We start from the raw sequence: 13,451 nt of genomic DNA on the forward strand, positions 1-13,451 counted from the left end.
CCCCAGGACGAGCCGGCGGGGGCGGGCCCGGGCAAGGGTCGCTTCCTTGTCCGCATCTGTTTCCAGGGAGACGAGGGCTCCTGCCCGACCCGGGACTTCGTGGTAGGAGCGCTTATCCTGCGCTCCATCGGCATGGACCCGAGCGACATCTACGCGGTCATCCAGATCCCCGGCAGCCGCGAATTCGACGTGAGCTTCCGCTCGGCGGAGAAGCTGGCCCTGTTCCTGCGCGTCTACGAGGAGAAGCGGGAGCAGGAGGACTGCTGGGAGAACTTTGTGGTGCTGGGGCGGAGCAAGTCCAGCTTGAAGACGCTCTTCATCCTCTTCCGGAATGAGACGGTGGACGTGGAGGACATTGTGACCTGGCTCAAGCGCCACTGCGACGTGCTGGCCGTGCCGGTGAAAGTGACCGACAGGTTTGGGATCTGGACCGGGGAGTACAAGTGCGAGATCGAGCTGCGCCAGGGGGAGGGCGGGGTCAGGCACTTACCAGGGGCCTTCTTCCTGGGGGCCGAGAGGGGCTACAGCTGGTACAAGGGGCAGCCCAAGACATGCTTTAAATGTGGTTCCCGGACCCACATGAGCGGCAGCTGCACGCAGGACAGGTGCTTCAGGTGCGGGGAGGAGGGGCACCTGAGCCCTTACTGCCGGAAGGGCATCGTGTGCAACCTCTGTGGCAAGCGAGGACACGCCTTTGCCCAGTGTCCCAAAGCAGTTCACAATTCCGTGGCAGCTCAGCTAACCGGCGTGGCCGGGCACTAAACACCCGCCTGCCTGCCAGGGTGAACACACAGCCAGCTTACCCCTCTTAAGTGCCAAAACTTTTTTTTAAACCATTTTTTATCGTTTTTGAAGGAGATCTTTTTAAAACCTACAAGAGACATCTCTCTATGCCTTCTTAAACCGAGTTTACTCCATTTCAGCCTGTTCTGAATTGGTGACTCTGTCACCAATAACGACTGCGGAGAACTGTAGCGTGCAGATGTGTTGCCCCTCCCTTTTTTAAATTTTATTTTCGTTTTTCTATTGGGTTTTTGTTTTGTTTCTTGTACTTTTTCTCTCTCTCCCTGCCCTCCCCGCCCCATACCTTGTCTTCCCCTGGATTTTCACCCTTTGGGCTGCCTTGCTCATCTTTATGCCCCAGCACTAGGTACGGGGCCCAACACGTAGTAGGCACTCCATCAGTGTTTGCTTAATTGAAAACATTGTTGACTGTGGCTTCTATCAGAGTGTCTACCTTTTGCAGCTCTTCCCCTCCCTCATTTAATTTGCTGCTTTTAATCTACGTGGTCAGAATTTGTGAAACCAGTGTTGTTAGAAGTGTATATAATCTGAATCAATAAGCTCTGAATGGTGGCCAAGGGCCTCTCTTTATGGCACAAAAATGCATGGACTTCATGACAGCTCTTTTGGTGGCTCAGAAGCCATTTTTCATAGAATCATGGAATCTAGAATATTCCTGCTGGAAAGAACCTGAGAGTTGGTTTAGACCAATTCCCTGGTTTTCCAGCAGATGAAACAGGCCCAAAGAGGTTAAATGACTGGGTGAAAATCACATAGCTGTCTGGTACCAGAGCCAGCCTATAGTAGAGTCCCCTGACCCCAAGCCCGGTGCTCATTCCACTACCTCTCACACTTCACAACAATTTCCTCAACACTTGAGGGCCCAGAAAGTCTGATCTCTCCAGAATGTTGAGCCCAGAGGAATGCTGAGAAATCATCTGGAGGAGGGAGCAGAAAGAGAAGGTTTTAAGGAGGGGTTTTCTGAATACTTGGGAGATACGGAAAGGACCAAGGAACACACTCCAGGGTGCATGCGTTGCTCCCTGGGGCACCACTTCTGGATTAAAGTGTGCCAGGTCCTTTGGAGGCCCTACCCCTTCCCCATTCATTGTCACCAGTGAGAAATGGGGGTGACCCTGTGTAAAGAAACCTACCAAAGGTTTACATTTGCACCTTAGCCTCAATAACTAGGAACCCTAGAGAAGCAGCTAGCTGGAGCTCATCTGCAACTCCTGACTCAGGAGAAAGATGGATTTTAACCCAAAATTATGAGTGAGCTGTTAACTCTAAAATGTACTTGGGAGATAGGCCAAGCGAGAGGTCATGGGCCAACTAAGTGTTATCAAGTAGAAAAGACAGTACACTGCTTTTCTTTTAGTGTTTGCTTTTCCTTTGCTATATGTTTTGCTATTTCCTTGTGGCTTAGAATGTAAAATTGATTGTTAAAAATTTGTTCTGAATAAATATTTATCTTTTGTATTGCTAACACTGGTGCACTATTTCCTTTCCAAGTGTTAGATGCACAGTTACCCAGATCCAGACCATATTTCAATCCCAGTTCCCCTACACTCCATTTGTTTACCCTGCTAAATTCATTTCCCACCCCTGGAGGCAACACTTAGCACCTACTACGTTGTGCCGGTCCCTTTGCATCACAATCAGTTAGCACACTGTTAAAACAGGTTTTAAGTCCTAACACAGCTCCAAGAAATCAGAATCACTGTTAGAGGAAGTGAAACATTTTAGTTAATCATCAAGCAATTCTGATGGGCAGCCAGGTTTGAGACCAGAGTGTAAGATATGTGAGCTGAACCCGCCCTCAGGGAGATTACAGACCTGTGGGAAAGAGGGAAGTGGTTTGCCAGCTTCCTGGTCTTTCTGTTATTGTAAGCGCCACGGATGGGATGCAAAATATTCTTGGGTTCTGGGAAAATGCCATTTCTTCCAGCTGTTGAAAAAGAGAAGGGGGGGGTCCAGGGAGCTGACTTATCCAAGTTAGCCCCCCCCGGAGACTGGGTCTGCAGGCAGAATAGGGTCAAGCTCTCTGGACTTTGGGTCCAGTACCCTGCAGACCCCAGGTACAATCCTCTGACGGATTTTCCAGCTGGTGATGTTAGGATGATCTGATCCTAAGAGTTGAACATTCCCAGTATATTGACTCTCAGACTCCGTGATTTGAGGATATTTCCAGAGCTGATCTGGAGTTGGGACCTGGTAGGCTCTTGGGAATCCTGTCTTTCAGAGCCAGTTCAGCCCCTCTCCTTGTCTCCCAAAGCAAGCAGACTCTCCTCTTTCCCTCCCTTCCATCCCTCTTTCCCGTCTTTGCCAGCAGTTTCCCTCCGTCTCACAGAGCTGGAGGCCAGGGGCCAGGAGAAAGCCTGCATTCACCATGCTCTCCACCCCGTTCCTCAAAGCAGGCACTGTGCCAGGGAGCCTCCTAGAAGGAACCTTCCCTCTCCTGGCCCCATCCCCCCACTCTCCAGGAGGGAGCAGAGGAAGAAACTGTTTCCCTGCCCATCCCCCACAGGATCTGCTTCAAGGCCTCCTGCCTGGTGGCCCAGGGACAGCCAGGGACTGGAGCTGAACAAACTTCCCCCAGCTTCCTTTCCTGATCAAGCAGCCCTCAAATTACAATTCTTCACTGTGTTTGGGCTTCTGGAAAGTGTGCAGAGATGCCCGGACTGAGGCTGATTGAGTAGAGGACACTGAATCATTCAACTTCAACAAATACTGAGGGCATTAGAGCTGGGCCCCATGCAAGGCCCTCTCCATAGGCTGCCTTGAGCAAGACAGTGCACTTGCAATGGAAGGTACAGATAAGTAACAGCAGGCAATGTTTACAATCATATATTTAACAATTTTTTTTTTTTTTTTTTGAGACAGAGTCTCACTCTGTTGCCCAGGCTGGAATGCAGTGGCATGATCTTGGCTCACTGCAACCTCTACCTCCCGGATTCAAGCGATTCTTGTGACTCAGCCTCCCAAGTAGCTGGGATTACAGGCACGTGCCACCATGCCTGGCTAAGCTTTGTATTTTTAGTAGAGATGGGGTTTCAGCATGTTAGCCAGGCTGGTCTCAAACTCCTGATCTCAGGTGATCCACCTGCCTCAGCCTCTGAAAGTGCTGGGATTACAGGCGTGAGCCACCGCGCCCGGCCAACATTTGTCCTGTATAGAATTGTCTGAAGTAAAAGTTTCCCTAGAAGAGAAAACATCTTGCTGAAACCTGCAAGATGAGTAAGAACAGGCTAAGAACGAAGAGACACCCAAGCAGCAGAAATAGTAGATGTAGGGACCTGGAGGCCAGAGAGCACACAGTGCGTTTGGACTGGCTGAGAGGCAGGGGAAGATGTGGTTGGGAGAAAATGCCGAGAAGAGGTGTCACAGGGCTTACCAGCCATATTGAAAAACGTGGATTTTGTCCTCAGAGCCTCCATTCTGGCCTCCTCCCTTCCATTCATTCTTTCAACACATGCCTGTTGAGCACCAACTCTATAGGGGCCTTTTCTAAGCAATGGGACACAGCATTGAGCAGGATAATCAAGTCCCTGGGGCTCAGATTCTAGAGTCACACAAATACATAATTATAGATGATGATGATGCACTAAAAGAAACATAAAGGGTGAGATCCCTGTTTAACAAGGAAAGCTGATCCAGTCTTAATGGTCAGGGATAACTTCCCAGAGAAAATGTTTGAACTGAGATGGAAAGGACATATAAGGAGTTAATTGAGAGATGGGGCTGAGGGTTAAGGGATAGCAAGGGTATTAACCTAGGCCAAAAGGATAGCAAGTAAAACAACCCTATAGTGGGAGGAGGCATGACCAGTTCTAGAGACTAAATGAATCAGTCTGAATTTGGAAACAGAAACCACTCTAGCTGTTGAAGAAAATGCTGGTCCCTAGGCTGGGTATTAGGAATGACTCCTAGAACACCATAGAACTGACCTGCCAAGGCAGTTACTACCTCTCGCAGTCAGAAAGACAGAAGCCAGGAGGCCACCACTGGAAAGGCTGAGTGAGCATGAGGACACAGTGGTGAAGCTGCTACCCAAAGACAGGATCCTGGGATCAGAAAGTCACTGTCAATGCCACTGGCAGGACAATGAAATGCCAAGTCCTTTCCCTGCCTCTACAAAGCCAGGGACTGTGCACTACTGTCTCCACAACCATGTTTACAAGTAAAAACAGCCCAAACCATCTGGCTTACTTCTGCCTCCCTTCCATCTTTTATGCAAATACATCTAAGTGCTAGAGCCCGAGCTGCAAGGGAGCTGGGAGATGTTTTAGCTTTCTAGCATCTGTAGCATAGGAAGGCATATAGAACGGGGATGGGTGCTGTCTGCCCAAAGACAATATCCAGCACAACAAATGTGACTGCAATGCAGAGAAGGAGAGGAGATTGTGGGGGCATCCGGTAGGCCATGTTAAGATTGTGGGTCTAAGAACAATGCACCATTGAAGGACTTGTAAGCAAGACAGTAACATGATTAGATTGGTTGTGTTTTACAAGTATCATTCAGGGTGGTTGGTGGAGACTGGGTCAGAGAAGAGCCCAAGTGGAAATACAGTATAGTTATCCCAGGTGAGAGATGAGGACATCTTAGGTATGGAAGGTGGAGATGGACGGAGAGAAACAGCAGGGTAAAGAGATCTTTCGGAGTTTAAGTCAACAAGATTTGGAGCTATATTTGACATGGGCTGGGAGAAAGTTAAGTACCAAGGATGATGCCCAGATTTCTAACTTCTGCAGTTGGATGGACGATGGGGCTTTTCCCTGAGATGCGAAACAGAGGAGAAAATCCAAGTTTAGGGTGAAGGGCTTGAATTTGATTTTGGATATATTGGGTTTAATGTCTCCATAGAGGGTATCTAAGAGGAGATGTGGAGTAGGCGGTTGGACACACACAGATCTTACATTCCTAGGAGAATTCTGGCCCTGAGAAATAAACAGAGGAGTTGTACAGCCATGGCTTTCAAACTGTTTCACCACATCCCACAGTAAGATACTATTTTACATTGCAGCCATCATACATATGCATGTGTGTATTTATATCTAAATCTGAAATAAGCTTCCTCAAACAATATTTACCCTGTGCACGATGCACTTTGACACTTTCTATTCTGTTGCTTCATCATTTTGTCAATGCTTATATGACGCGTTAAACTGATTTCACACTCTCCTAATGGGTCAAGAGAGAAAGCAGAAGGAAGGATTATACCAACTAAGATTGTGCCTCGAGCAACTTTGACACACAGTTTTCCCTGATGGAAATGGAGATGGTGAAAAACTAGTAAGGGACAGCCAGAAAGGGAGAAGGAAAACAAGAACGTGCAGAGACACATAAACCAAGGGAGGACATTTCAGGTGGGAGGGGTTAACAACTGTGTCGAGGGCTGCAAGAGATCAAGTAAAATCGGCTCGAAGAAATGTCAACTGAGGCCGAGCACAGTGGCTCATGCTTGTAATCCCAGCACTTTGGGAGGCCGAGGCGGGTGGATCACGAGGTCAGGAGTTCGAGACCATCCTGGCTAACACGGTGAAACCCCGTCTCTACTAAAAATACAAAAAATTAGCCGGGCGTGGTGGTGGGCGCCTATAGTCCCAGCTACTCAGGAGGCTGAGGCAGGAGAATGGTGTGAACCCAGGAGGCGGAGCTTGCAGTGAGCCAAGATTGAGCCGCTGCACTCCAGCCTGGGCGACAGAGTGAGAGTCCATCTCAAAAAAAAAAAAAAATGTCAATTGAGATCAGAACTGAAGAGTGCCCTAGGATTGAGTAGTGTGGAGGTTATCAACAAGGGCCTTTTAGAAGAAAGTGATGGGGGCAGATTAAGGAGCAAATGATCTTTCTAAGATGTCAGTCTAGCACGCTGGCCATTTTATTCCCATGTCACATCCTCTGGGAATCCCTCATGCCCTTGGAACTCAGCCTGGCCCGATCCCTTTCCAACCTTACTCTCAGCCAGATTGCCCATTACATCCCTTTATGGCAACTCCAGTTACGGCTGACAAACAGCAACCAGAAAGAATTTTGGAGTATAGAGTGCTACAAGACCAAGCTAAGGGGCCGGTGCAATGGTTTACACCTATAATCCTAGCACTTTGGGAGGCTGAGGCGAGTGGATTGCTTGAGGTCAGGAGTTCAAGACCAACCTGGCCAACATAGTGAAATCCTGTCTCTACTAAAAATACAAAAAAAATTAGCCAGGTGTGGTGGCATGCACCTGTAGTACCAGCTACTCGGGAGACTGAGGCAGGAGAACTGCTTGAACCTGGTAATACAGGAAGGGAAGTGCTGGGAAGGGAAGGGCACAGTCCCTTTAAATGACATAGAAGGGAGAAAGAGCGTGGTCCCTGGCTAGGGCTCCATCCCAGCCTGTGCCCATGGACCTAGGTGAGGACAGGCATTTTTGTTTTCCTGCCCAAATGTTGCATTTCCCAAGACGACCCCGGCCTGCCATATCCCCATCCCGTGCCTATAAAAATCCTAGCAGGCAGACACACAGGTAGCTGGACAGCTAGAGGAGCACATCAGTAGAGGAACACACAAGCAGCTGGACGTCAGAGGAATGCACCAACAGGCAGCGGCACACCAGCACGCCACAGGCCACCGACCAGCAGAACGATGCGGAGTTTGGCTGCAGCAGTCGGAGGGGAGTCTGGGCCAACTCCAGGGGAAAACCTTCTCACTCCATCCCCTTCTGGCTTCCCCCACCTGCTGAGAAATACCTCCACTCAATAAAACCTTGCACTCGTTCTCCAAGCCCAGGTATGATCCAATTCTTCTGGTATACCAAGGCAAGAACCCGGGATACAGAAAGCCCTCTGCCCTTGCAACAAGGTAGAGGGTCTAATTGAGCTGGTTAACCCAAGCCACCTATAGACAGCAAAACTAAGAGCATACGGTAGCACAAGCCCAGTGGGGCTTCAGGAGCTGTAAACATCCACCACTAGACACTCATGGGGTCAGAGCTCCACAACCTGCCCGTCTGTATGCTCCCCTAAAGGCTTGAACAGCGGGACACTGAAGAAGCAAGCCACTCCCCTGTCATACGCCCTGGGACGGGGACAAGGGAACTTTTCCCGTTTCAGTGGGAGGCAGAGGTTGCAGTGAGCCCAAGATTGTGCCACACTGCACTCTAGCCTGGGCAACAGAGCAAGACTCCATCTCTAAATCAATCAATCAATCAATCAATAAATGGACCAAGCTAAGGGTGAGGAGGGGTCAGATCATGCTGAGTTGAGGGTGGGGGCTCCACAGGAGTGAACCAAACGAGTGTACAAAGGCACATGTACAAATGGGGCTGATACGTACAGCCCCATTTGCTGGCTTGTCAGTGTGACTAAGATTTGGGGTAAGACATAGTACAAGAAAATGTTTGTTTGTTTGTTTTGAGACGGAGTCTCACTCTGTCGCCCAGGCTGAAGTGCAGTGGCGAGATCTTGGCTCACTGCAAGCTCCACCTCCGATGCTCACACCATTCTCCTGCCTCAGCCACCGGGGTAGCTGGGACTACAGGCACCCACCACCACGCCCGGCTAATTTTTTGTATTTTTTTAGTAGAGACGAGGTTTCACTGTGTTAGCCAGGATGCTCTCAATCTCCTGACCTTGTGATCCACCCACCTCGGCCTCCCAAAGTGCTGGGATTACAGGCGTGAGCCCCCGAACCCAGCCAATAAACACAGATATATTATGGAACAGAATGTAAACTTTGAAGTTTTATTTTTATTTATTTATTTTTTTGAGATGGATCCTCACTCTGTCGCCCAGGCTGGAGTGCAGTGGCGCGATCTCGGCTCACTGTAAGCTCCACCTCCCAGGTTCAAGCCATTCTCCTGCCTCAGCCTCCCGAGTAGCTGGGACTGCAGGCGCCGGCCACCACACCCGGCTAATTTTTTGTATTTTTAGCAGAGACAGGATTTCAGTGTGTTATCCTGGATGGTCTTGATCTCCTGACCTCGTGATCCACCCGCCTCGGCCTCCCAAAGTGCTGGGATTACAGGCGTGAGCCACCTCACCCTCCTGCAGAATTTTAAATAAAATATGACTTTTTTTTTTTTTTTTTTTTTTTTTTTGAGGCAAGGTCTCACTTTGTTAACCAGGCTGGAGTGCAATGGCTCACTGCGTGCCTCACTACAGCCTCCAACTCCTGGACTCAAGTCTGCCCCAGCCTCCTTCATAACTGAGACTACGGGCACGCACCACCACACTCAGCTAATTTTTTCTCTTTTGTCTTTGTTTTTTGTTTTTTTGTTTTTTTGAGACGGAGTCTCACTCTGTTGCTGTGGTGCAGTCTTGGTTCACTGTGACCTCTGCCTCTCGGGTTCACTGTGGATATATCCCCTACCAGGATATATCCATCACTGTGCCTGGCACAGCCTCAGCCTCCCGAGTAGCTGGGACTACAGGCACCCGCCACCAGGCCCAGCTAATTTTTTGTATTTTTAGTAGAGACAGGGTTTCACCGCGTTGCCAGGACGGTCTCGACCTCCTGACCTCGTGATCCGCCTGCCTCAGCCTCCCAAAGTGCTGGGATTATAGGCGTGAGTCACCACTCCTGGCTCACACCTATAATCTCTCTTTCTCTCTTTCTTCCTTTCTTCCTTCCTTTCTTTCTTTTTCTTTCTTTCTTTCTTTCTTCCTCTTCTTCCTTCTTTCCTTCCTTTCCTTCCCTTTCTTTCTCTCTCTCCTTGTTGTTTCCTTCCTTCCTTCCTTTGTTCCTTCCTTCCTTCCTTTATCTTTCTTTCTTTTTTTCTTTCTCTTTCTTTTCTTTCTTCAGGTTCTCAATATGTTGCCCAGGCTGGTCTTGAACTCCTGGCCTCAAGTGATCCTCCCACCTTGGCTTCTCAGAGTGCTAGGATTACAGGTGTAAGCCACTGCACCCAGCCCAAGAACTATTTTATTTTATTTTTTCATACAGACAGGGTCTTGCTACGTTGCCCAGGCTGGACTCAAACTCCTGGACACAGCAATCTTCCTGCCTCAGCCTCCCTAGTAGCTGGGACTATGGGTGTGCACAGAACAATTTATATGTATTAATATGAAACAATCTCTAAGATACATTATAAAATTAAAAAAGCAAGCTATGGCATCCTACAGTTTACATTTTTTAATGTTGGAATAAATACATACATACGTTCAGCACCATAGGAAAGATTTTTTAAAAGAAAAAATATATATACTTATGCTTATTTATGTACAAAATAACACTGGAAGGATATTAATGAAATTCATAATTTGTAACTTTGGAGAACTGGATATTTGGGGTTTGGGATAAAAGGAAAGTTTATTTTCCACTGTGTAACCCTGCTTTAAAAAAAATTTTCATCTATTATCTCTAATAACAACAAAAAGAAATTTTAACAACAAAAATAAATGCAAAACACAAGACTTCAACGAAATTCCTATAGACTTTACAGAGACAGGAGTCCTTTTCCTCTATCTTTAAAAATAAAGGCCAGGCTTAGTGGCTCATGCCTGTAATTCCAACACTCCGGGAAGCCAAGGCAGGAGGACTGCTTGAGCCCAGGAGTTTGAGGCCAGCCGGGGCAACATAGGGAGACCCTGTCTCTACAAAAAAACAAAAAAATTCGCTGGGTGTGGTGGTACATGCCTGTGGTCCCAGCTACTTGGGAGGCTGAAACAGGAGGATCACTTGAGGTTGAGGCTGCAGTGAGCCATGATGGCATCACTGCACTCCAGCCTGGGCCACAGAGTGAGACCCTGTCTCTAAAAATAAAATAAAATAAAAATAAAAAATAAGAACTTTGATGGATGAGTTTAAGAAATTCTATAGCAGACAACACATTGGTCTCCCTGTTTCCAGGCTCCCTCTCCTTCCAACCATGGAATCCACCCCAAAACAAAATTTGATCACATTACTCCCCTGCTTAAAGACCTTCAAAGATTTTGTGTCCTCCCTGGTGCTCACCAGGGCCTACCTGACCAGCCCTGCCTCCTCTGGGCCTCCTCTCTTGTGGGGCCTCACCCCCTTTCCCTGGCTTGGCTTCCCCTTCTGCTCCAGCTGATCATTCCTGGAAGCAGACCTCTTCCTCCCCTACCCATGGTTAATCCTTACCTGCCTGGGGCACTCAGCTCTAATGCTGCTTCCTAACTAGAGCCTACCCTAACATCCTGTATCAGACCCTCTTACACCATCCCCTACCTCCCTGGCCTCTCCTTCAGCAGTTACTCGGGTGCAATGATATACTTATTCGTGCCATGGTTTGATTGATATCTACCTCTGCCTCTCAACTTTGAGCTCCCTGAGGGCAGGAACCAGTCTCTTTTGGCTCACGGTTATAGCTTCAGCAATTAGCACTGTGCCTGGCACAGAGTAAAGCCTAATAAATATTTATTGCATGCATGATCTAGAATTACTTGGCTGAGGTTACAGATTAAGACACGTGTCTACGGCCGGGCGTGGTGGCTCACGCCTGTAATCCCAGCACTTTGGGAGGCCGAGATGATCACAAGGTCAGGAGATTGAGACCATCCTGGCTAACACGGTGAAACCCCATCTCTACTAAAAATACAAAAATTAGCTGGGCGTGGTGGCGGGCGCCTGTAGTCCCAGCTACACGGGAGGCTGAGGCAGGAGAATGGCGTGAACCCGGGAGGCGGAGCTTGCAGTGAGTGTAGATTGCGCCACTGCACTCCAGCCTGGGCGACAGAGCGAGACTCCGTCTCAAAAAAAAAAAAAAAGGACACGTGTCTACTTGTCCTTCTTTAATATACTTAACATACCTTACCATTCTGTCATTGACTGCATACTGAAGAAGGGCTTATTCATTCATCTTTTAAAAGCTAACTCACTGTTTTAGTTTTCCCACCTCTGATAAGGGAGGATAGGAACTGGGAGGTCAGGCCCTCGGTTTACTAGCTCATCCTCCTCTATTTCTCTGAGGGCATAAAATCACTGGAAGTCAGCCAGCATGCCCCATGGCACTCGGAGGCACAGGGGAGAAGCACCAGGCTCCTGGATTCTGAATGCCTGGGTTTGAAGCCTGGCAAGAGTGGCCCCTTCCCTGAGTCTCCCATCACCCCTCCCCATGGGGCAAGGATTCTGCAGGCATGAGAAGTGCCCACCCAGAGTCTGTGCCTATGCCTTCTAAAACACGCTCTGATACCCCATAATTCCTTTCCAAAATGTCACTAAGTTAATTCACAGGGCCCTTCGTGGGCCTCATCCCCCGGCTTCATCTCACCTGAGGGCAAACTGTACTGCCTGATGCATATCTTATAGACCTGAGCCTTGGGCCTCAAGATAGCTGTTTGCAGGTGACAGCTAGGTGCCGACCCATGCATGCTAGCTCCATCACTGATGGGATGAGAGGTAGCTGGCTAAGGGACGGATAGAGGATCCAAGGGACAGGTCTCCTTGGGCCTACACATTCTGCCACATAACTCCAAGGGTCTTAGAATCCTGAACATGACCTGCCAAGTTGTTAGAAGATATATCCATCAATGAAGAAAACAGAACATATTTCATTTAACACTTGCTGGACTGTTGTATAATTTCTAACTATTAAGATACATGATATATAGGCCTCCAACTCTACCCTTGTTCTGAGCCCCACAAATGCCCATTTGGTTCTGTCATTTCTTTGCATAGACAAGCTACATAACCTCTCTGAACTTCAGTTCCCTGAGCAGAAAAATGGGTCTATGGTAATAACTACCTTATCAGGGCTGGTGAGAAAATGAAATAAAATAATCCATGTCAAGGGCTTCACAAGAGTGCCAATCCCTCAGTATATAGTTGCTAGCATTGTTATTGTATCCTTTATTTTATGCCCTCTGGCTGTCATCTCCTATGACTTTCTATATGATCTCCAAACTGGTCTCTTTTGTAGGGTTTCCACACTGCTGCTCCCTCCTGCCTCCTTACTCACAGCCAATAACCTCCCCATTCTCTCCACCTAGTCAAATCCCACCCTGTCTTCAATTATGATAATAGCTACTGTTGATCGCACGTTTACGACGTTTCAGACATTGTATTAAGAACTTTCCATGCACTATCTCAACTCAGTTCTGACACCAACTCAATGAAGCAGGCACTGTTTAGTATTCCCCAAACACAAAGACACAGGGATCTGGAGACTGGAAGCACTGGCGGCTGCAAGTGGCAAGGCTAGCGGGGTGTGAAGCAAGGGAGGAGTCTTTCTGCAAAGTCAGGACTCCCAAATCCCGGGATGGAGTCAAGGAGCCTTTGGCTGTCCCACCTTCTTTCAGTGCCCCAGCGACCCCTCCTCCTCCAAGTCCCCAAATCCAGGCCTGTTATATCCCGTCAGCTCTACGGGTCTGCCTGTGACTTTCAGCCCAAGGGGGCGGGCACTTCGTGTCACGCCACGTTGTCCACATCATCGATCCTCCCTCTCTCCCCTTCCTTCCTTCCCTCCCTTTCTTCCTCCCATTGAGTGCCAGTTCTGTGCCAGGCTTTGGTGTTCAAAACGTTACGAGTGGAGAAGTCAGAGGAGGATGGAATTACAGGTTTTTCTTCTTCATACCTTTCTGTTTGGCTGATTTTTTTCAAATGAGCACGCAAACCCAGTTCCTCAAAACCACTTCAAATGTGGCATTGCTGGGTTGGTTTGGTCCAAGGAAAGCCCTGTCTCCTTAACTCCCAGCCCCCACGCCTCCTCCGCCGGCCCTCAAATCCAGGC

At 48.4% G+C, this 13,451-nt stretch overlaps 1 protein-coding gene across 1 annotated transcript in view; it reads left to right on the forward strand.

Annotated features, from left to right (window-relative positions):
* The window catches only part of ZCCHC3 (zinc finger, CCHC domain containing 3), a 2,979-nt gene extending 710 nt beyond the window's left edge, over positions 1–2,269 (forward strand). Inside the window, exon 2 of the mRNA XM_011979879.1 lies at positions 7–2,269. Within this exon, the coding sequence (XP_011835269.1) occupies positions 7–762 (756 nt within the window). The 3' untranslated portion in view covers positions 763–2,269. The remainder of the gene's footprint in view (positions 1–6) is intronic.
* Positions 2,270–13,451: the final 11,182 nt, after the last annotated feature.

Source organism: Mandrillus leucophaeus, unplaced genomic scaffold (assembly GCF_000951045.1).
Source record: "Mandrillus leucophaeus isolate KB7577 unplaced genomic scaffold, Mleu.le_1.0 Scaffold206, whole genome shotgun sequence".
NCBI classification, from domain to species: domain Eukaryota; kingdom Metazoa; phylum Chordata; class Mammalia; order Primates; family Cercopithecidae; genus Mandrillus; species Mandrillus leucophaeus.